The 22,901-nt window shown below is 47.2% G+C and overlaps 1 protein-coding gene across 4 annotated transcripts in view; it reads right to left on the bottom strand.

Moving 5' to 3' along the window:
• The window catches only part of UQCC1 (ubiquinol-cytochrome c reductase complex assembly factor 1), a 999,068-nt gene that overhangs the window by 641,376 nt on the left and 334,791 nt on the right, over nucleotides 1–22,901 (bottom strand). For all 4 annotated transcript variants that reach the window (XM_069652211.1, XM_069652212.1, XM_069652210.1 and 1 more), the window contains one exon: nucleotides 9,290–9,347. In XM_069652211.1, the coding sequence (XP_069508312.1) occupies nucleotides 9,290–9,347 (58 nt within the window). The remainder of the gene's footprint in view (nucleotides 1–9,289; nucleotides 9,348–22,901) is intronic.

Genomic DNA, 22,901 nt, shown 5'->3' with positions numbered 1-22,901 from the left:
GTATTTGGGAGGGTCATTATTGCTCAGGATGCTTTCCCAATTTATGGGACTTAAATTATACCACAATAATGAGCACCCTCAGATTTGTATGTCTTACATCAAGAAGGCCCCCTGAAACTATAAATGCGCAATGATGCAGCCTGCTCTCTGTGCACTTTATCGGCAGCTTTTTGATGATTGTTTGTACTGTTAGAAATGTAATGGTCCTGTTTCTGAATCAAATTAATAAGCTAAACAATTCAGAATATTCCTTTAACATGTGAAAGTTGAACGACCAAAATGCTATCAATTAAAATAATGTATTAAGGAGTTGCCAGTTGCAAAGCTTGACACAGAAGGAAATACTGTGGATAAAAGTGTCAGCACATTCATGCATTAACATACTTTCTCAATCTATTTTTTTCTCTTATTTAAACAATCTTTTAAATAAACAGGAAAATAATCATGTACACATTAGCACTGGAATCGTTTGGGAAGAATAAAGACTTGTCACCCAAATTTCTTTATGCATAATTCAAGTGACAAGGTCATATTCTCTTATCATATGATAGGTTATTTATAACATGCTTAATACCCAGAGGTTTCTAAGTGCAGACCCGGGGTTCAAACTCGTGGTGCTCTGTGGTGCTCTGTGTTTATTGAAATTTTGATCAACTTGAAATTCATCGCATAATACACAGTAACAATAAAGCATTAATACCCCTGATAATCAACGCTTCAAAATTTCATTTTAACTGGATTAGAACGTTTCTAGAACTTCATCAACACATTTCATCAACACATCAAAACGCTCAAATAATCCTGATAAGACAGTTTAACATTTTGTGATGCTTCAACACAAGGAGGAAGAAAAGGAGAAGAAAAAAAAAATAAAATACCACACTTCATTCTTGATTAACTACTTTACATCTCAAAAGGCAGAATCCCCGCTCGTCCAACCATATCCGGCCCGGCCCACTCATATCCAGACATTGTTACAGCTTAAGCAGAAGTTTGACCAGTTTTGGTTGATAAAACATATGTTCTTTTTCAGCTACGTGTTCCAAATACGGTCCCCAGATGCAGCCAAATTTGGGTATTCTCCCCGCAATTGTAGCCGTACGTTTTTCCATTCCAAACATTTCCCAAACCTTCACCCACCAATAGGCTTTGTGAGGACCCTCTGCCTCTTTCCAGAAGCAGGCTCGTGTGAGGTGAGCTGCCATAAGTAGTTGAGTAGTCAGTTCGGCCCTAGGGCCCGATAACGGGTAAAACCCATCTTCTGGTGCATCGTCCAACAGCATTATAAGCGGATCCATAGGTAGTTGAGCCCCAGATATCCCTCTAATTTTGGATCTGATTTCCAACCAATAGGACTGTATGATAGGGCAGTGCCACCACAGATGGCCTAGGTCCCCTCTCACCCCACATCTATGCCAGCATGTATCTGCGTAGTCTGGGTTCAGTGTGTGTAGCTTTTGCGGGGAGAAGCAACACCGAAAGCAGAGTTTAAGAGCCCCTTCCTTTACTGCAGTACATCTTGAGGATCTGTGGGCCCTACCCCAAATCCTCCACCAAGATTCTTGAGAAATAGTGATCCCCAGTTCCCTTCTGCCATGCCAGCATATAGGGGAGCTTTTCGTCCTCTGGAACATTCTCCAGAAGACATTAGCAAGTAGCTATCTTATGAGTGAGTTGGCCTTCCACAGCAGTTAGCTCCAAACCTGTGGGAGCTCTTGTGGCCAACTGTCTCGTAGTCGGATTAGTTATCCAATGACAGAGCTGTATATACCTAAATCTTTCCATTTCTGGGAGATTAAATCTCTCTTTACACTGGTGAAAGGTCAGGGGCAAGTTATCAACATAAAGCTCTTGCAGTCTCAGTGGTTTCTCAATAGACCAAAGGTGATAAGAGTTGGGTTGGAGCCCTGGGGTAAAGTCTGGGTTCTGCGTAACAGGAGAAAGTGGGCCAAGGCCTGATTGGAAACCTCTCTGCGTGCAGGCCTTATCCCAGCATCGAAGCGTAGTTGCCATTGTGTGGAGGAGGGATCCCCGATAACTCGCCGCCTCTCGCAGGAGAAATGGCAAATGTTTCAGCTGGGCCCAGTTAGCTGTTCAATATAATGCCATAAAGGGGTCTCAGTTGGGTTAGTCCAGCTCAATATGGGTGCTATTTGGGCTGCTCTAAAATATAGCAAAATTGAGGGTAGCCCCAAGCCACCTAGCAATTTATTATGCATTAATAGTTTGCGTTGGATTCTTAGTGTTTTCCGTTGCCATATGAAGCGGCCTATTTCTTTTTGCAGTTCGAGAAGATTTCGCTCTGGAATCAGTATTGGGAGGGCTTGGAACGTGTATAATAGCCTCAGAAGCAAGACCATTTTAACTGCGCTAATGCGTCCAAGCCAAGATATCTCTTGTGAGAGCCACTTCAGCAGGGACTCCTTAGTGTCTTTTAAGAGGTTGGGGCGTTGGCCTTCAGTAGCCCTGCATAAATTGGGGTCAAGTTCACACCCAGATACGTGATGTGTGTGCTCTTCCAATGGAAGGGGTATGTACTCTGCAAGACAGCCAGAGTGTCAGGGGTTTCCGACAGGTTCAAGCCCATTGATTTAGCTGTGTTTATTGTGAATCCTGAAACCGATGCAAATTGGGCAAGTAGGGTCATGAGGGCAGGGAGGGAAGTTCTAGCCTCTCTCAAGAAACAGAGCACATCATTTGCATATAGAGCCACTTTGTGACTCTGCCCCCCGACCTCAAACCCCTAAATCTTCGGGTGAAGATGAATTTGCTGGGCCAGGGGGTCCATCGCTAAAGCAAATACCAATGGGGATAGTGGGCAGCCTTGCCTGGTTCCCTTACCCAAGGCTATCTGGGCCGATCGCTGCAAGTTAACTTTTATTCAGTTAGAGGGGATTTGGAAACTTGACAGGATTAGCCTGGAAAATTTCGGCCCAAAGCCGAAGCCCTTTAACACCAGATTTAAGTAGTCCCAAGACGTACTATCAAATGCTCTATGGGCATCTAATGATAATAATGAGAGGGGGGTCGGGATCGTAGGGGCTAAATCCACCAAATCTATAGCTTGGCGGATGTTGTCATGCGCAGACCGACCCTGAATAAACCCTGTCTGGTCCCTATGTATTATTATTGGTAGAACCTCCCCCAGCCGCCAGGCTATGATTTTGCTATAAAGATTTGCATCCATATTAAGCAAGGCTATGGGGCAATAGGATGAGCACTCAGTTGGGTCCTTCCCAGGCTTCAAAATTAGTGTCGCAGTCGACTCTGCCATTGTTTGTGTAACAGTACCTGTTTCCCATAAAAAGTTGAATAGCCTCGTGAGGTGGGGTGTGAGTTCTACCCTGAAGGCTTTATAAAAATTTATTCGGAAACCCATCTGGGCCCGGAGCTTTGCCAAGCGGAAGGGATTTGATTGCTGCCTCTACTTCTTGTGTGGTAATTGGGTCTTCCAAGGGGTCTCCCAAGGCTTGTAGGACTTGCTGGAGATTCACATTTGTTATAAATTCTTTGGAGGTGTTTATATCGCTTATGTGCGGGGCTGTTTGTTCTCTAAAAAAGGGTTCAATAATCTGGAGTTTACCCTCTTCTGAGGAAACGTGTCTTCCTTCGCCATCGTGTAGGGTATCTATCCTATTTCGCATTGTCTGTTTTTTCAATTTTGCCGCCAGTAGTTTGTTGGCTTTGTTCCCCCTTGTATAAAAGTATTGCTTAGTAAGCATCATGTGGTGAGCTGCCTTTGCCATGTGGTGCACTTCAAGGGCCTTCTTAGCTGTCCGCAAGTCTCTCAAAGAGTGTCAGGAACTATTCTCTTTATGTATCGCTTCGAGCCTGCGGGACTCTTCTTCTAATTGAGTCTGCATTAGCTTCCTGGGCCTACCCCTTTGTGCCGCTTGTTCAATCAAATACCCTCTTAATCACTACCTTACTAGCTTCCTATGTTGTGTCCCAGCCCATGTTGTCATTGTCATTCTCCTTGAAGTATAATTCAATAACCTCCCTTATGTGAGTTCGAGTTATTGGGTCGTTCAGTAAAAACTCATTTAATCGCCAAGGGGGCCTCTGGGCTGGGGTTGCCTGAAGGGGGGACATTGTTTATCTCACTGGGGAATGATCTGAAAGGGCTTCCGGGAGGATTTCCGCCTCTATCACGGAGGGAATTAGTGAATCTGAGATGAGAAACATTTCTAGCCTCGAGAACCCTTTGTGAACCGCAGAAAAATATGTATAGTCTTGCTCCTCCTGATGGCAGTAACGCCATACCTCAATGAGTGAGTGTTCCCGCAACAGTGCGGTAAGTGCTCTAAAATTACTCTTGTCATTGGCCGTTGGGGGTAAAGTCTTGTCCATTAAGGGGTTGACCACCGCATTGAAATCACCTCCAAGGATTATTTCCCCTTCTAGGTGGTCGGACAGAGCTTTAGATAACTTTGCAAAGAATACATCTTGTTTAGCATTCGGTGCATATATGGAGACTAGGGTGATTCTGCGCCCATCTAACATGGCCACGACCAATAAGAACCTTCCCTCATTGTCTCGCACCACTTCCACTGTATTGAGAGAAATGCCCTTGCGCACCAGAATGGCGACCCCTCATTTTTTCAGGCCACTGGGAGCGAAACATTTCGTGGGGTATAGCCTGTTAAGGCCAAATTCATCAGCAGGCTTCAGGTGGTTTTCTTGAAGGAATAAGAACCTGGTGTCTAGGGAGGCTAATCTATGAAACAAGGCATTACGCTTTAGGGGGGAATTTAAGCCTTGTACATTAAGGGTAATACAATTAACGTTCAGGGCTGCCATTCAGGATTCGCTCTGGCTTTTGTGATCCATTTAATAACAGGGTTTCATGCTCTCGAGATGGCTCCCCAGTTCGTCGTTTTTCTCCCCCATCCTCCCGATTGTGTCCCCTGGGTAACATGCTTTGTATAACGCCCAGCATAGAAGTTTCGGGGGGAGGAGTCCTGAAAAAAGCTCAGCCAGGACTTTTGCATTATGATGTAGTTTACAAACCTTGTGTGGTGTGCAGGGTTAAAACACAGGCCTATTAATGCATTGATAAAGCAACAAACATTTAAAAAAACAATGAATACAGGGTAATGAAAACAATATGAATAGAGCCCGCGCCGGGCTTACTTCTCCAGCTAACATGAACAAACCGTCAACGATAGTGGGCGCCATCCATTCAGGTGCCCACATTCTCTACTGTACGGGAACTTCAATCATAACTTCAGCTTAGGAATTCACATATAGAAAGCGTATCTCCTCAGATTGCTTACGGGTTCTGCCGACAAGTAAAAAATGAGGGCTTGCCATGGACCCCAGTTCGGCAGAATCGTCTCTAGTCGAGCATGGATAAATAAAGAGCTCTGTCATCCACCATGTTGATTATTATCAAGCTAGGCATTGTTCAGGTTCAACTGGCACTGGGATTATCCGCTTCCAATAACGAGGGGGCCCCCAGCCCTGCTGCTTATTCGCTTCTTCCGTGGGTTCTGCCTCCTGGGCGATGCCAACCTCTGAGCTTTCTCCTTTTGTCCTTCGGCGTAGGGTTAAAACGTGGGTTCACCGTAATCTGGGCGCGAGGCTCCCGGGCATCTACGTCACTTGGCTCGGTCATCAGCTCACTAGCTTCATTTTCTGAAGAGATTATGTAGTGCTGATTGTGAAAGTCAAAGATTAATTTACATTGGAACCCCAGCGGTACCGAATCTTTTTAGCCTGCAGCCAGGCCGTCACCTCTGTAGCCGTCTTCGATTTGCAAGGGTGCATGAGGAGAGATCTTGGAAGAGCTTTATGGATGAACCCCAAAATTGCACTGAGGCCGATTTTCTGCCTGCTAGCATGATTTCCTCTTTCTGGCAGAAAAAATGCACTCGGGGTAAGAACATCCAGGAGGAGGTTTCTTCTTAGTTGGATTGAGGAATATACCCGATGGGTCCTGTCCAGTGTCAATACCTCGGAGGATGGGAGTTCGAGGAGGGATTTAAATAGAGCTTCCACGTATTTAGGAAGATCTTGATCCTGGATTTGCCAGGGAATGCTGCGAAGACACACGTTGTTCCTCCTCGACCTATTTTCAAGGTCGGCTTGTTTAGCCCAGATATCTTCAAGCTGATCTTCAACGACCCTCACCCTTTCTGAGAGAACTTCGCTGTCGTGCGTTCGTTCACAGGCTAAATTTTCCAGTTCATGGACCCTGATTTCAAGGCCCCCGAGGTGCGCCGTTAGGTCCGCCAGTGACCGAGCTAGGGATTCTTTTGGGTTATTGATTTCAGCCTTGATTTCTTCGGTGATATCTTGTTTGAGGGCCTTTAGCATCTCTTCAAAGTCACTTTTGGAGAAGGCCATATCTGAGTGCCAGGAGCTCGGCGGAGCTGGGTGGATGTTGGCTGCGACTGTGTGTGAACAGGAAGAAGGAGTCGGCTGTGGCATTAAAAAGGCCTGAATGCCATGCGTTTTCCGCTTCCCTGCAGTTTTATGCATTGCCAATGACTCTACCACCCTTGCATTAATGCGCCCTCAGCGCAGGGGCTTATAGTTAGGGTGGTCTTTGTAAGAGAGAGGATGGGGATCCTCCGGGAATTCGGCAAGCATGAAATCTGCTCCCTTAGCTCAGATATTTTGAGGTAACAGGGGTCCTCCTTCTCCAGGGTTCATGCACTCGCCGGCAGCACACCTCGGCCTGCTACCCCAATCACCCAGTTGAAGGACACAGAAAGCCCCACAACGAGTCACCCGGAAGTGGGTAGGCTCCCACCTTCCGTTCAGAATACACACATGTCTATGACGTTTAAGGCTATGTCTAATGTGGAATGCCCGAAGGCAAGGAATTTAATTTGCTGACTTTGTAGGAAAAGGGGATGACCCCCCCCCTTGCCCGCCGCAGGCCAAGCAGCAGGGAGACAATCCAAAGTGAGGCTGGTGATAGATGGCCACAGTGCGAGAGCACGCCCTCCGCAGGCGTTTAGAGTCCCCAGAGAGAGAAACAGTATGGCTCATTGAAGGACCGGTCTGCCCGCCAGATCAGCACATTTGGGGCGGTGCGGAGGGTGGGGGGGGGCTCATTTCACCGGAATTCCCATCTCAGGCACACATATCCCTCAGTCGCTGGGGTTTATCCCCTCAAACAACATCTAGCAGTGTTCTCGGCTGCCCGAGGGCCGTAATGGCTGGTGGCATGAACCTCCGCCCGACTGTTCTGCAACGCACCGGGGCCGCTCACGAAGTCTGCAGCCAGGATGTTGCTTGGGATAAGGCACTGGTGGAGGGGCCGCGTTGCAGAACGTGTCTCCTGCAGGCGTTCCAGGCTCCCAGGCTCCAATGCCTCCGATGAAAGCAGCGGTCTCCTCCTCCCGGTCTTCCTCCCTCCAGCTTGCAAGAGGGGCGGCAAAGCTGAGTTAGACCTGCGGGGCACCTGCCGCCCTGCGCCCGTAAGACAGGTCCGCCCCCCGGGAAGGCACCCAGCCACAGGACCGCCGGACACACCGCTCGACCCGCCAGCCAGATGGTCCCTTTCGCTCACTTCTAGGAGCCGTGCCGAGCAGCGTTGGCTACTCTCCTGCTGTCTGGGGAGCCGCGTCACCTTCCAGCCTAACTAGGGATCTGTCCCAAATACATTAGCGATGTTGGCGCGCACCGCCATTTTCTCTCTACGGCCGCGCCGCCACAATCCGGGCTACAGCTTCCGAATCAGAGGCGAGCGGCACCGTATCTCAGCCTCCGCCAACGCGATGTGTGTTAGGCAATCCGTGAACATCTCAGGTGAAGAATCCCGTCCTAAAATGTCAATTTCGCATGGTTTGGGCACCTTACTGCGGAGCTCACAGCAGACACAGCGCCATGGCGTGCTGCCTGGCCACGCCCCCCAAAATGACATATTATTAAAAATGTAGTGGATGTAATATAATTTCTTTTTTTTTTTTAACATCAGTACAACTACAGTAGGCTTCTTCAAACCTCTACACTTACTTTCATAACTCTTCTCTCACAGTACCTCTCAAGAAGTTGTTTGGCAAATACAATGCTCCAGAAATACGCAATTCATAAGAGGGTATTTCAGTGAGACATGTTGTAATACTTGGACCACTACAGTAGTCAAAATATGTTTGGGCCCTCATCCACAACTCCAAAATTATTTTCATGGTCCAACAATTTCTTATTTGCTTCCAACTGAAATGTTCTCACTTTAATGTCCGTCTGATTGCTCACTGATTCGAACTCATGGATTACCTTACATGTCAAGCACCCTGTGCGTGTGGTTAAAAGAGGAAATTATTGTGCGAGACCAATATATCCAAAAGCTATTTTGTACATGAGTTGCTGTATCTTCCGTTTTTAATGTAAACACACATTGATTTTATGTTAAAACAAGAAAAAGGCCATCATATCAAAGACATACATAAGAAATGACCCTAAAAGCATTGAGACATAATGGACTTTGACTTTGTGCATGCCGATTGAAGTAATTTCCTTACAGCGAGGACAGCTACCGGCAGAACTAGGCAAGTTACTCGCAACACTACATTATCTTTCCTAAAGGTTTGAGGACAGCGCATCTTAAAAGCCACTTCTGCAGGACGCTGTTAAACACTAAGGTCAATACCAAGGTTGCTCACTTCTGCAAGTGTTTTAAGATAGACCAAATCCAATCATGACTGACTGCTGTGCATTACATTCCCATTTTCAGATGGGTCAGAGGGACATTCGTGGGGCTTGAATAAAATAATTGGCTTCAATGTTTTGTTTCTTACTCTCCTGAGGGTCTGCATCTTTCAGGTTAACTTCTAAAAACGTAAAACCTGAGCTATTCGAACTTTATCCAGAGCACACAGCAAGCTTGACTTGGAACATGTCACATGAAAAACTGCATTCTGTTCTTGAATCCAGAGTACAAAGTTGGTTCATGTTTCTCTCATGCTTCGACACAAGGGATCAATAAACTCACAACAAAGGGGTGAAACGTAAGTACAGAAGGACACCAGCCGAGTCCAGAACCAAATTCAAACACCGCCACTAATATCATTAGACCTAAGTGTTGCTCAATTTCTCTTTACAAGACCTACTTAGGCTGGAGTTCTGGCATAATGCAGCGCTTGAACTATAAATGTTCCCTTTGCTTACATAAAGTTTCTCTCTCCCAGGGCTCACATTTAGTGTCCTACATTTAAACCAATTAGGATTGCTGCGGTCAGGTCATTTTAGCACAAATACACAAGACTCCCTAAACGGATAGTAGGAATTAAAAATGCACAAACACCAGGATTTTGATATATTTTTAAGAGTCGCTTACCAGACATGCAGCTGAGTCACGAGAAACCATGAATTTAATGTATCAGGCAAGCTGCACTCTGAAAACAAGAGAAAAAAAGATTGGACACAAATCTGCGTTGATGATTTAAAGTACACCTCTCTAGGAAGGAAAATGCGATAAGCACTCCACGGCAATTTCTGAAGATGCAAAAAGCCACAGGCAGATGCAGTTCTAAATGAATTAGGAAATCGAGAATAAAATGACAGTTTTGTGACAAGTGTTTAAGGTTGGAGGCAAAAATTCAACAATTCATAGGACTTTAAAAAAACATGTGCATGCTTTTGCAAGGCACGCATAAATGGGAAGGGATCTCTGAAACAGTGCAGACTTCAAAGCGTTAAAGCTCTGGCAAGGTATTATACAGTACAGGTTACATGTGATCGCATGGGGATGCATCAGTTTTAATATGCAGGCTGAAGCACATTTCTTAGAGCTTTTGCCATAAAACCAAATTATGATTCTTGACATGAAAGAGTGTTGCTTGTGACAAGGTCAGGGTCATGAGCGTGTCAAGGGATGCACGGAGTCCCCCACCTAGAGCAGGGGGGAATGTCTACTTCTTCAGCATTCACTTCGTCATTACAAGGGGAGACCCCCAAAACCCTCCCCTTCTTTGCTAACCCTTGACAATGTGAAGATACAAACGAAGTAAAGGTAAGAAGTAGTAAATGTCTGATGAGGTGGGCCAGGGGGATAGCTCAGTGGCAACGTGTTTGTCTTGGAAGCCAATGCAGAGCAACACAGGTTTGAATCCTAGTCCTGCACTTAGAGGCTGGTATCTGGTTTGAAGTGCGTTATAAAAGATTAATGAAGTGAATGTAGAATACGTTTTACAGGTGAAGTAAAGGGGGGACACTGGCAGGAGGCTCACCGTGACAAAAGCCAAAGCCAGTCCTGTCCAAGATACACAAAGTGGGATTTTGGGGGTGGGGCAGTCCCTGAAACCCTCCAATGTGCCACAAATGTCATCAATGCTACCACCTTGTCACGTAATACCCCTGGTACACTTTCTGGCCAGTGTTCTTTTTTTCTGTTTTAGGTTTACCCCTCCCAGTAGGACATGGGAGCAGCCAAGGAAACCCAGACCGGAGCCCGAACGGAATCAAGAACAGGCAGGGAATAGCCTGGACTCACCTGTGTAACCCAACCCCAGGGGAAAAAGACAAGCACAGATTGGTTCCTGAGTCCGGTCTGTGCTGCCGCCAATTGAAGGGGGAAGACAGAACCACAGTATAAAAGGTGAGAGAGAGAGGCAGAATGTGGGTTGCAGGGGTGAGCCCAGAAGGTGGGAAGATGGACCGAGAGACCAGGTAGAGGACGGAGGAGCTGAATGAAGGCGAGTTGGAGAGCTGGAGCAAAGGGCAGGCGAGGTGTTTGTAAGAGAGTGGCACCAGTTGCATGTGTAGTGTAGTATGAGGAGGGTGCTGTGTAAAATATGAGTAAGAAAAAAATGATGGGGAGGAAGAAGTCTAGGGGGAATTAAAGGGTGAGTGAAAGTGAGAAACTGCAAATAGTAGGACGCCGTGGATAGAGTGCAAGACAGTAGTGGGAGTAGTGGTCAGGGTGAAGTGAGAAGAAGGGGGTAAAGGTAGTGGTGACATAGGTAGAGAGAAGGTGGCAAGGCTTGGATAGAGAAGAGGGGTGCAGTGAGACGAGTTGATAGTGGTGTAGTGACAGGTAAAGAGAGGCGGAGGAGTAGGCTGCAAGAAGGATAGAGAGGCAGCATGTGAAGACTGGAGGGAGTAGGAAGTAAGAGGCAGTGGGAGAAAGGAAGGCGGTAGCAAGATCTGGAAGAGGAGTGAAAGGGAGTGACTGAGGGCGAGACCGAACCAAAGCATCTGAGATTGGCACTTCTACCACCAAGCCACATCGAGAATCTGGGGGTTTTAGAATAGGGCATATTTAGAAAATAACCAGTAAGAGGCACGGCTGTTGGCTTTAGGCCCTCATTACCCACTAGCACTGGTGAGTAGGTGTTACAATTGTTAACTGAGAACACTCATATTTAAGGATCCTGTGCTACAGAGTAGGAAACCCATGGGAGACATGAGAGGAAGTCTGATAATGTAGCTAACCCTTCACTAGCCCGATGCACTATTTTGATAATCTGCTTATCCTAACATCGAACAACCTGAACATAATAACATTGAATAATCTGCACAGTTTATGTTCTTTAAAAATAAAAATAAAACCTTGAACTCTCTTGGAGAGACTGAAATTCCAAGGCCATCTGAGACATGCTCTTATTTTCAGTGTTGGTCAGTCTGTTTTTCAGTGGTCCATGTCAAGCTTCTGCACCACGTTTGTAAATCTGCTGGGCATCTAAGCACCTGCATTTCAAAAATGGGTCATCTGCAGTACTGGATGAAGTAGTTGGGTAATCCAATAAATGTATCTCATTGTTTGTTCGTCAATGTGAATGCCACATCACCAAACTTCAAACACTCAAGTAGCCCAATACATGAATAGCATTCGGTTAAGGTCATTTTCAATTCCATCAGTACACCTATAGTCATTTTCCTAGTCATCAATGTGCATCAACAACGGTCTATTTATTTTGCCTTGGGAAACATTCTGTCATTAACACACGCATATCCAAATGCATTGGGAACTTTAGGAAAGGGCCATTTGTCACCCATAGAATAAAAGGGAAAACCTATTTCAATGTATGTGTTGAAATTGGGCATAGCAAGAGCTACGTCGTTATCAAAATCTGAGGGAGATCGTTGTAACTGATTATAGGAAACAGACACAAGAAGAGGATTAAAGTGTTCAAGGCATAGGCATATTATTTTAACTAACGTTCATTATGCACAAACAACTGAAGAAGAACAAAACCACCGTAAGGGAAATGAGTGCAACAGAAACAATAAGTTCCTAAGGATTTCAAAGGGTGTTTCCCGTCTTTCCTTTTAGGCAAAGTTTTACAACGTTTGTAACAGAGCATTGACACTATGTGCTCCCAGGATTGTAGGGGCATCAAGGGGGTGGAGTGCTAATATGGGGGGCTGTAGTTTACGGGGAGGTGGGTAGCTGCTGGATTTGGCCACATGGTTGATGCCCACATCCTCTCTGACTACCCTGCCTTCTCGTCCTTCTTCCTCTGCCCATTCTCGGGCACCTTCAACACTTCAACAGGACGAACCTCTGGCCTGTACGCCTCCCCGGACGCCTTCAAATGTGGCAACCTGCTCCACATCGCTTCTCTCAACTCTCGTTCAGCTGTCAAACATTCCTCTGACATCTGCCGTCTCCTGGTAGAGCTTGATTTGGATGTACTCAGCCTCACCAAGACTTGGTTCACAGCCAGCTCTAACAAAGAGGTGATGGCTGGAAGGTTTAGAATGAATGCTCTGCCATGAGTTTTGACACTCTCCTTCCTGATGGCTACAGGATCCTCTCCGAACCCAGAACCAACCATCCCGGTGGGGGTGTAGCCTTAATTTTCCTAGAGTGGATCCCAGCTTCTATCATTCCAATGCAGGACTACTCCCTTGAAAGCCTGGTCTGCAGGCTCTCTATCTCTACTAGCCTCTCTCACACTGTGGCCACTATCTACAGGCCACCTGGTCAGGCCGCCCTCTTCCTCTCTGAGTGGGCTGACCTCTCCTCCTTCCTCCCTGCCTCTACCTCTCTACTTGTCCTCAGAGACCTGAACATCCACTTGGATGCTACCAGCCCTTCCACGGGAGTCTTTCACAACCTCTGCAACTCTCTCTCTTTCTCTTTCTCTCTCTCTCTCTCTCTCTCTCTCTCTGTTGTTCTGATCTCCTCAGACCTTCTCTAACCACTCGTCTCTTGGAGTGATCACTTTCTCCTTTCCTCCCACCTCTCTCTCTCTGTCCCTACCCCTCAGGTCAAGCCTACTCCAGCACTGCCACCTACCTTCTCGGTCATCGGACCCAAGAAGCGTGTGTCAGTTGAGGCTTTAGCTGCTACTTTCTCTCCTCCTCCTCCTGCACCTTTGGCGGACTCACACCCTGACACAGACCTCTCTAACCTTCATCTCTCTATCACTAACACTCTGGATGTCCTTGCCCTTGTCATGAGGATCCACTTGAAGCCGAAATCCAAGTGCAACTCTTGGTATGATTCCGACCTTTCCACCCTTAAACGCAAGTGTAGGGCGTCGGAGAGGAAGTGGAGGGCATCAGGCACACCCCCTGACAAACTGACTTGATGGCTGCTCCAAAGGCAGTACAGACTCTCTGCCCTCTCTAAGAAGAGAACCTACATCCAAGCCTGTGTCTCTGCGGCATATAACAACTCGATCAAACTTTTCAAAATCTGCAGGGAGCTGGTCAATCCTGCTGCAGTCTCCACCTCTCCTGTTCCTTTCCAGGCCCTCTGCATTGCCTTGGCTTCTCATTTCATCACTAAAACTTAGGACATCCTGTCCACCCTTGATTCCTCTACCATCTATTCCTCCTCCTCCTCCTCTACCTCCCCTGGCCTGTCTGAGGCCATCTCTCCTCCTTTCTCCGCTTTTCCCCTGTTCACCCCTGACAATGTTTCAAGACAAGTCCGTTCTACGTATGTCTCGTCAAAGGAGGTTCTACCCTGCTCATCCAGAACCATCAAGGACCACATCGACACCCTTGCTCCAGCCTTGACCTATTTCTGCAATGACTCCTTTGCCACTCGAACTTTCCCCTCCGCCCCTTAAGCACTCCCTTGTGCACCCCCTTCTAAAGAAGCCTTCAGTCGATCCTTCCTCTCCGGCTAACTATCGCCTGATCTCCATCACTCCTTTCCTGGGCAAACTCCTGGAAAAGCTGCCCATCTCCCACCTTAATCTGCATACGGAATCTGACGGTTGTCTCCACGACCACCAGTCGGGCTTCAGAGCTGCCGGAAGCATGGAAACTGCTCTCCTGAACACCCGTGCTCTTCAATCTTGACTCTAATCTCCCTTCTGTCCTCATTCTCCTCGATTTCACCTCTCCTTTTGACACGATCAACCATGCCATCCTGCTCAAACGCCTCTGTGACAACCTGGGTATCGCTGATCAGGCCCTAGCCTGGTTGACCTCCTTTCTCACTGACCGACCCTCTCAGGTCCAACTGGGATCTTTTCTCTCATCTATCTTTCTCTCTGTTTGTGGTGTTCCCCAGAGGTCTAACCTCTCTCCCTGGTTTTTCAACCACTACCTGGCATCTCTTGCCCACTGCATCACTACTTTCTGCTCCAATTTTCAGTGTTAAGCGGATGACACCCAGTTCTCTTTCAGACTCCACTCAGCCACCTCTGCTCCTTCTCTCATACGAGATCGTCCTCATTGGGACACCTGCTCCCTCCTTTCCTCCCTCTCTCTCTCTGGCTGCCCACTCTGGGCCCTCTTCCTGCTCCTTCTTGTGAGGCTAAGAACCTTGGTGTCATCTTTGACTCCACCCTTTCCTTCTCTCCTCACATCTCTGACGTCTCCAAGAAGTCACAGTATCAGCTGCACCATCTCCAAGGTATTCTTCCTTTTCTCACTTTCCTCCAGAAGCTCATTGTCTACAGAGCTCTGGTCCTCTCTGCAACAGCCTCTTTCTAAATCTGCCCGCCTCTAATCTTCGACCTTTACAACTTATCCAGAATAATACTGCAAGTCTTGCCCTTGGCCTCAAGCCCAGGCATCTCTCCAGCTCTGAAATCTCTTCACTGGCTCCAAAGATCGACTTCAAGACCCTCTGCATCGTCCACAAGGCTTTCTGGGGCCCAGGACCGCTCTACCTCAACTTTCTCTTCCAAAACATCTTCGTTCTTGAGTTCTCCGCTCATCCACCTCCAACTCTCTGAGGGTCAGACGCTTTTCCAAGCAGAGAGTTGGGGGCAGATCTCTCCTCGGCTGAGGCCTCCCTCTGGAACAGCCTCCCTGCCTCTCTCAAACTTGAGCAGAACCACGTCCGGTTCCGGAAGCAACTCAAGACCTTCCTTTTCACTTCCGCTTTCTCTATTCCTCTCCCCTGCTGATGAACCCAACTGCTCCGCGCACTGGTCACCCTCTGAACTCGGACCTAGGCTCCTGCATGTCCAGTTGCCCTCGCAATGCCTCCGGGCTCCCCAGCACTTAAGGGTCTGCATCTGCAACCCTACAGTCCCTTCTCTTTACACTTATGAGCCACCCACTGGCTGCACTTGTGAGTTAACTGCACTTCCCACTTCCCCTCCCCTGGCCTTATCCCCTTCCCTCTTCCCCGCATTTGCGTTATCTGAATGACACAAGGCCTAGTAAGATTGTTATTTTGTCCTCCCTTTGTTTCCCCCTCCTTGTTTTGTCGCACCTAGAAACACTTGTGTACAGGCGCATTTTAAATGCCAGATCATATCACATTCCGTTCATAAACATCTCAATGCAATGCCCTTGCATTACGTTCCCCTCAACTGAGGTACGGCCTCCGTATTGGGCCTGGAGACCTTTTAGGGGTGCTACTCAAATGGTGCAGTCCCTTTATTAGCTACAGAATTTGGGTTGGGAGTCTTCAAACCCTTTCCAGGAGTTGGTTTGGCCTATGGTTTCAGCTGGGCATACATCGCCCGTGTTACTGGGATTGTGCCTTCTGGGAGATTTTGCTGTTTTAGTGGCTGATCGATGACTGCAGCGTCTCATTGATTACTTAACTTCATGTTGCTCCCTTGATCGGTCGTGACAACAGGTGGATGGACACAGTGGTTTGCCCTCGATCTTTTGACTCCATGACCTACTCAGGGCAGCTTCTGCGATCCACCATGGACTGGTGTTGACGAGCGATTTCACAAGAGGCAATCCCACGTGTTTGCAATTGGCATTAAATGCTGACCTTTACTCATCTACGGCCCAGATGATCTCTGAATCAATCACTCAATCCTCTGATTTTGACATCACTCTTGGTTCAATTAACCATTCCTTAGCTGAACTGTGACTGAGATGGAAATGCATGCTGGGCTCCAGGTCCCGGCTGAACTTATGAGTGGAGTGACATGACTGAGGGCAAACCGTCCAAACTTGAGAAGTTTGCACATCTGGCACAAGTGGTGAGGTTCTACAGGCACAGAAAACTTCTCTTTGGGTTCAGGGAATTTTGCAAATAATCCATGTATCTAAGGAAACTCTAACATAATATCAGGCAGGTTGGAGTGTGTCAACTGCTCCTCTACAACCTTCAGAGAGTCTTGAGCATTACATCTATGGTGAGCGCTAGAGAACTCTGAAAATAGATAAGCCCCAGAACTCAACTGCTCCCAGTGTGGGTAGGGTTCTATTACTCAGAGAGCAGGATTCAGAGAGTCATGTGAAGCTCTGCAATGTCCGGGAAGTGGACCTAACAGTCATGATGCATACCCCCGGGCATCCAGACCACATCCATCAGCCCCGGGAGCAGGCATCATGTTGCCTTGAGAAAACCCAGCAACCCCTGCTAGGGGCTGTCTGGGTTCTGTCCTGGCGCCAATGGCGCCAGGCTCATAAGTGCACACTTACCTGATGCAGACCATGCTGCAAGAAGATCCAAGCCTATGTGAGGCCTGGAAGGGACTACTTTACCTTAGGGACTATTTTGTTACTCGGGTGTGGTCGGGGAGGAATACCTAGCTGGAACTACTTTTGAGGCGATTTAAACCACGCCCGAAGAGCAGCACACGCTTCGCGTTATTCTGCATCCAGCAGCGTAATGTTCACCGTGCCAGCAGCAGCATTCAGCCTTCTGCCACGCCCACCTCGAACCTGGCGCACCTAAAAAGATGGAAAGAAGCAAAGGTTAGAACAAGAGTATTATCTGATTTCTTACCTGATCCCGGATTCATCGCATCTTCAATTCTGAGGAAAGACTTTTTTTTTTAAACGCTTTGCATCGCCAGTAGCAGCACCGCGCCATACTCACCGTTCCATGCAGCATCTCTTCGATCCGGCGCCGTCTCCATCTTTACATCACCGAATTCCGGCACCTAAGAGGGACAAGAAACAACAAGGTGAGCAGAGAGAACAGACAGAGACAATCTCTTTAACCGCCATATGCTTACCTGATTTTACTGCCAGAGGTATTATTCATCAGCACGCCACATCTTCTTATGCCGCACCTGTGAGAAAAGGAGAAAGCAGCAAGTTTAACCCTTGGCATTATTTACCGGATAGTGTTGGGTAACACAGACTTTTACCAGAGCCCTTTCAGCTGTCAATCTTCTTATTGGGTCAAAGCTGCAAGATAAAAGAGGAATTGGACAGGAGTGAATTCCAGACATTTTGAACTCTTACGAACTATATACTTACGGCTCTTTGCCAGGATCTTTTGGAGTCAGGATTCGTCTACAACTCTTCCAATCTCTTCAGGCCAGTGAAGTAACTGGTCATCAACGCGCCCCTGCGTACTTCGCAGAATGGAGGGCTCATCCTTCAAGAATATAAGGTGAGATTGCTGAGAGGGCACTTCAGTGGTGATTAGAGGGGAGGACAGTGGGGGTGCTATCACTTGAATCCACAAGTGGCTAAATCCATCTCTCCACTTATAGGAGAATATTTCTATGGGTCAAGCAGACAAGAATTGGAGGGCAGATCCAGTCAGTCATCGCTGCACTACGCATCACGTGGGTGGAGGCCGCAGCAGTCCGGGTCCGACCGACGTCCCTGTGGGAGCCAGGTGAGCGTAACAGAACGCGAAGCCTATCTACAAATCCCCACCCGGGCGTTATGGAAACTTCAGAAACCGACCAAATGGCCCAACTATTGGGGGAACTTAGGCCGGAAGTGCACGTCGCTCGCCAAGAGACTAATGCCCTCAGAAGAGAACTAATTGTATTGAAGGAGCGCACAGATGATCTCGCCAGAAAACTGCTGCAAAACCAAGCTGGACAAACACCCCTACCTGGGTTTGGGGGTAATCCAGCCCCAGTTTCATCAAGAAATCATGTGCAAGTGATTTTACCAGGAAATATTCCGTTAGCTCCACCCGAACGCTTTGCTGGGGACCCCAAGAGGTTCGCCGTGTTCATGAACCAATGCCGCTTGCACTTCTAATGCAGACCGGGAGCCTTTCCAAACGACCAAGCTAAAGTAGCCTTTGTATTATCATATCTTAGTGGCAGCGCAGCGGATTGGTCCATTCCGCTAGTCAACCAGGATGACCCTCTTTTCAGGGTTTTCACATGAGCATGGAAAGACTATTCGCCAGACATTCACAGGGACAAGCCCTGGATAACTAACTCTTATCCTTACGACAGGGTAACCAGGATCTGCTAACCTATATCGCAAACTTCAATAGATTGGTGGTGGAAACCGGATGGCCTGAAGAAAAACGAATCACGTTATTTCATCGAGGGCTTCGAGGAGAACTCAAGGATGTCTTGGCTCAAGTCGTGAACCCACCTCAAGACTGCGCTGAATATATAGACTTAGTGGGCCAGTTAGATCACAGATTTCAGAACAGAAAGGCAGATCGAGCCAAGTTTGAGAATCGGGTGTTGGTCAAAACCCACGCTAACCCCAAAGAAGCAGAGGCTTCAGAACCCATGCAAATCGGAGGGGTTAAAGGACCCCTAACCCAGAAGGAAAGAGAAAGGAGATGGCAAATCCAATTGTGTCTATATTGTGGAACTTCTGGACATTTTCTAGGGGATTGCCCTGTAAAACCACCCAAGAAGGTGGTAGGAGCTGCTGATGAAAGCCATTTGGAGTCAGACTCGGGAAACGACCAGGCCCGACAAGCGTAGAGGTCCGCTTGCCGAGCTTGAAGAAGGATACTCAGACCTCGCATTTCATCATACCAATGGTCCTCGTAGATCCAGGGCAGCCATCATGTATGCACGCAGTAAGGGCTTACATTGGTAGCGGGGCCATAGGAAACTATGTGGACTATTAATTGGCTTCTAGGATAAATCTACCTCTCTGCCGAAAAACCACCTCAGATGTCATCACTACAGTCGATGGAACTGAAATTGCCTCTGGACCTGTAACTCACTCCACCACAGAGATGACACTATTGGGGTCAGGATGGGCATCGAGAGACTATTGTGTTTGATCTAATTAAAGCCCCACAGTTCCAAATAATACTGGGGATACCTTGGTTGGAAACACATAATCCTTGTATTGATTGGCGTGAAAATAGAATAACCTTCCCGGATTATGCACAAACCTCTTACCCAAAGAAAAATCAGAACGCAGGCCTTGCCACAGTAACCACAGCAGTCATGCAACTACCTCCAGAATACCAAGAATTCCAGGATGTCTTCCAAAAGGAACAGGCAAACACCTTACCTCCTCACAGATCGTACATTTGTCAAATCGATCTCATACCCGGTGCACAACCCCCTTGTAGCAGGATCTATGCCCTTACGGAACCTGAGAACCTTCACCTACGACAATACTTAGATCAGTACCTTGCCAATGGCTTTATTCGTCCATCCAAGTCCCCTGCATCTTCAGCTTTGTTCTTCGTACCCAAAAAAGGAAGGTGACCTCAGAACGTGCATAGACTACCGCACATTGAACCAGATAACTGTTAAGAACCGATACCCGTTGCCTCTGATGCCTGAACTACTAGACCAAGTGAAGGACGCTTGTATCTACACTAAGTTAGATCACCGAGGGGCATATCATCTGGTACGTGTAAAGAAAGGCGACGAATGGAAGACGGCCTTTCGCACCAAGTACGGATTATTCGAGTATCAGGTGATGCCCTTCGGGTTGTGCAATGCACCAGCAGCCTTCCAGTATTTTATGAACAATGTCCTTTGTGAACTCATTGACGTCTGTGTTGTCGTAAACCGATATTCTAGTGTACTCCTCCTCAGAATCAGACCATGTTAAGCACGTACGTGCAGTCCTTGAGAAACTACGCCAGCACAAGTTATATGCAAAATTGGAAAAATGTGTTTTTCATGTTACGGAAGTTGAATTCCTTGGTTTTATCCTGACTCCAAAAGGAGTCCGAATGGACTCACGAAAGGTAGACGCAATTCTCAAGTGTCCATCACCTAGTTCAGTTAAAGGGGTACAAAGCATGCTCGGATTTGCCCATTTCTACCGCAGATTCATTCCGGACTTCTCACATGTTGTACATCCCATCACAGCACTTTTGCGAAAGAACAAACGCTTCTTGTGGACCCAAGAGGCTGAAAAGGCCTTCCAAGAGCTGAAAGCGAAATTCACGTCTGCGCCTGCCTTAAGACATCCACGCCCAGAGCTTCCATACATAGTGGAAACTGATGCATCCAGTTTAGCCATGGGAGCTGTCCTGTCCCAGAAGGATCCTGAAACTGGTCAACTTCACCCAGAGGGCATTTTGGTCCAGAAAGTTCTCGGCACCCAAGTTAAACTACGCGGTTACCGATAAAGAGTTATTAGCCATCAAATCCGCCTTTAAGTCTTGGCGGCACTATCTTCTCGGTGCCAGGCATACCATTACTGTAATCACCGATCACCAGAACTTGCAGTATCTAAAAACAGCCAAAGCCCAATCATCGCGCCAACTTCGAAGGGCATTGTTCTTTGCCGAATTCGATTTTGTGATCACTTATCGACCAGGCTGTAAAAATGGCAAGGCAGATGCCTTATCCCGAATAGGAATGGAAGAAGCATATGCGAACCCGGAGCCAGTGCCTATAATTTCTGAACAAAGAATTCTTGGCATAACTACTTTACAGACACTAGAAGAAATTCATTTAAAAATCCAACAAATCTTCGATCCAGCAGCCCTGCAGGACTTGGTAAAGAAAGGCCCGGATTACTCAGTCATCAATGATCTACCCTACTATCAAGGACGACTATTTCTACCACACAAGGAATTACAGGAACTTGTCATCTCCAATTATCATGATACCCTGATGGAAGGTCACCCAGGTATCGCAAAAACCGAAGCTAAAATTAAGAGACAATTCTGGTGGCCCACCTGGCGAAAAGATATAAAGTCATTTGTGATGTCTTGCGGCATTTGCGCCCAAAACAAAAGTCAGAAGAAAAAACCAGCTGGCCCTTTACAACCTTTGGATATTCCACCTACACCATGGCACACCTTGTCTTTAGACTTTATTACTGATTTACCTCCATGTAATGGATTTAACACCATTGTAGTTATCGTAGATCTTTTTTCCAAGATGGCCCACTTTATTCCTTTGAAGGGATTACCTTCTGCTTCAATTCTGGCCAAGGAGTTCCTCGAAAACATCGTTCGAATACATGGGTTTCCTTCCGTATTGGTCTCTGACCGAGGTAGTCAATTAATTTCCCATTTTTGGAAGAAATGTTGCCAATTGGCGCAAATCGACATAAGGTTATCAACCAGTCACCATCCCCAGACCGATGGTCAGACGGAGAGGATCAACCAGACCCTTGAACAGTACCTACGTTGCATGCTTCACCAGACTGAAAGTAATTGGAAAGATATTTTATGGATTTCCGAATATGCATACAATAACTCTGTACATTCAGGAACCGGACAAAGCCCCTTTTATACCATATATGGACACCACCCTCGAACCTTAGAACTCGATTAGCCTCAGCACTTAGAAATGCCCGTAGTTAGTCATTTGCATTCTACTATTACACAAGCCTTCAAGGAAGCAACAGAACATTTGAAGCAAGCAAAAGAGAAATACAAGAAAAATGCTGATCTACATAGAAGTGAAACTCCACAGTACCAAATTGGAGATCAGGTTTGGCTAGCTACAAAACACATACCTCTGAAAGGAACTCAGACTTTTAATCCTAGATATTTAGGACCTTCCACCATTAAGGCCATTATCAACCCGGTGGCCGTCAAACTGGAATTACCCTACAATATGCAAATTCATCCTGTCTTTCATGTTTCACTATTAAAACTAGTTCAACCAGGAACAAGTTTAACCAAACCACCAGATCCTATCTTAATAGATGGAGAACCTGAATTCGAGGTGAAAAACATCCTGGACTCCAAGGTGGTTAAATCAAAACTTTTTTACTTAATCGATTGGAAAGGTTACGGGCCACAGGAAAGGTCATGGGACCCTAGTGACCACGTTCATGCACCTCGATTAGTGAAGAGATTCCATCGGGACTTCCCAGACAAACCAGGACCAAGGGGAAGAACGACTTTAGGAGGGGCCTTGAGGGGGAGTGCTGTCATGCATACCCCCAGGCATCCAGACCACGTCCATCAGCCCCGGGAGCAGGCATCATGTTGCCTTGAGAAAACCAAGCAACCCCTGCTAGGGGCTGTCTGGGTTCAGTCCTGGCGCCAATGGCGCCAGGCTCATATGGGACATCAGTCCTGGCACCATAGGCGCCAGGCTCAGAAGTGCACACTTACCTGATGCAGACCATGCTGCAAGAAGATCCAAGGCCATGTGAGGCCTGGAAGGGACTACTTTACCTTAGGGACTATTTTGTTACTCGGGTGTGGTCGGGGAGGATAACCTACCTGGGACTACTTTGGAGGCTATTTAAACCATGCCCGAAGAGCAGCACACGCTTCGCGTTATTCTGCATCCAGCAGCGTAACGTTCACCCTGCCAGCAGCAGCATCCAGCCTTCTGCCACGCCCGCCTCGAACCTGGAGCACCTAGAAAGAAGGAAAGAAGCAAAGGTTAGAACAAGAGTATTACCTGATTTCTTACCTGATCCCGGATTCATTGCATCTTCAATCGTGAGGAAAGACTTTG

Source organism: Ambystoma mexicanum, chromosome 3p, assembly GCF_040938575.1.
Source record: "Ambystoma mexicanum isolate Mex_15411 chromosome 3p, UKY_AmexF1_1, whole genome shotgun sequence".
Classification (NCBI taxonomy): Eukaryota; Metazoa; Chordata; class Amphibia; order Caudata; family Ambystomatidae; genus Ambystoma; species Ambystoma mexicanum.
This window is presented reverse-complemented; position numbering and strand designations above follow the sequence as displayed.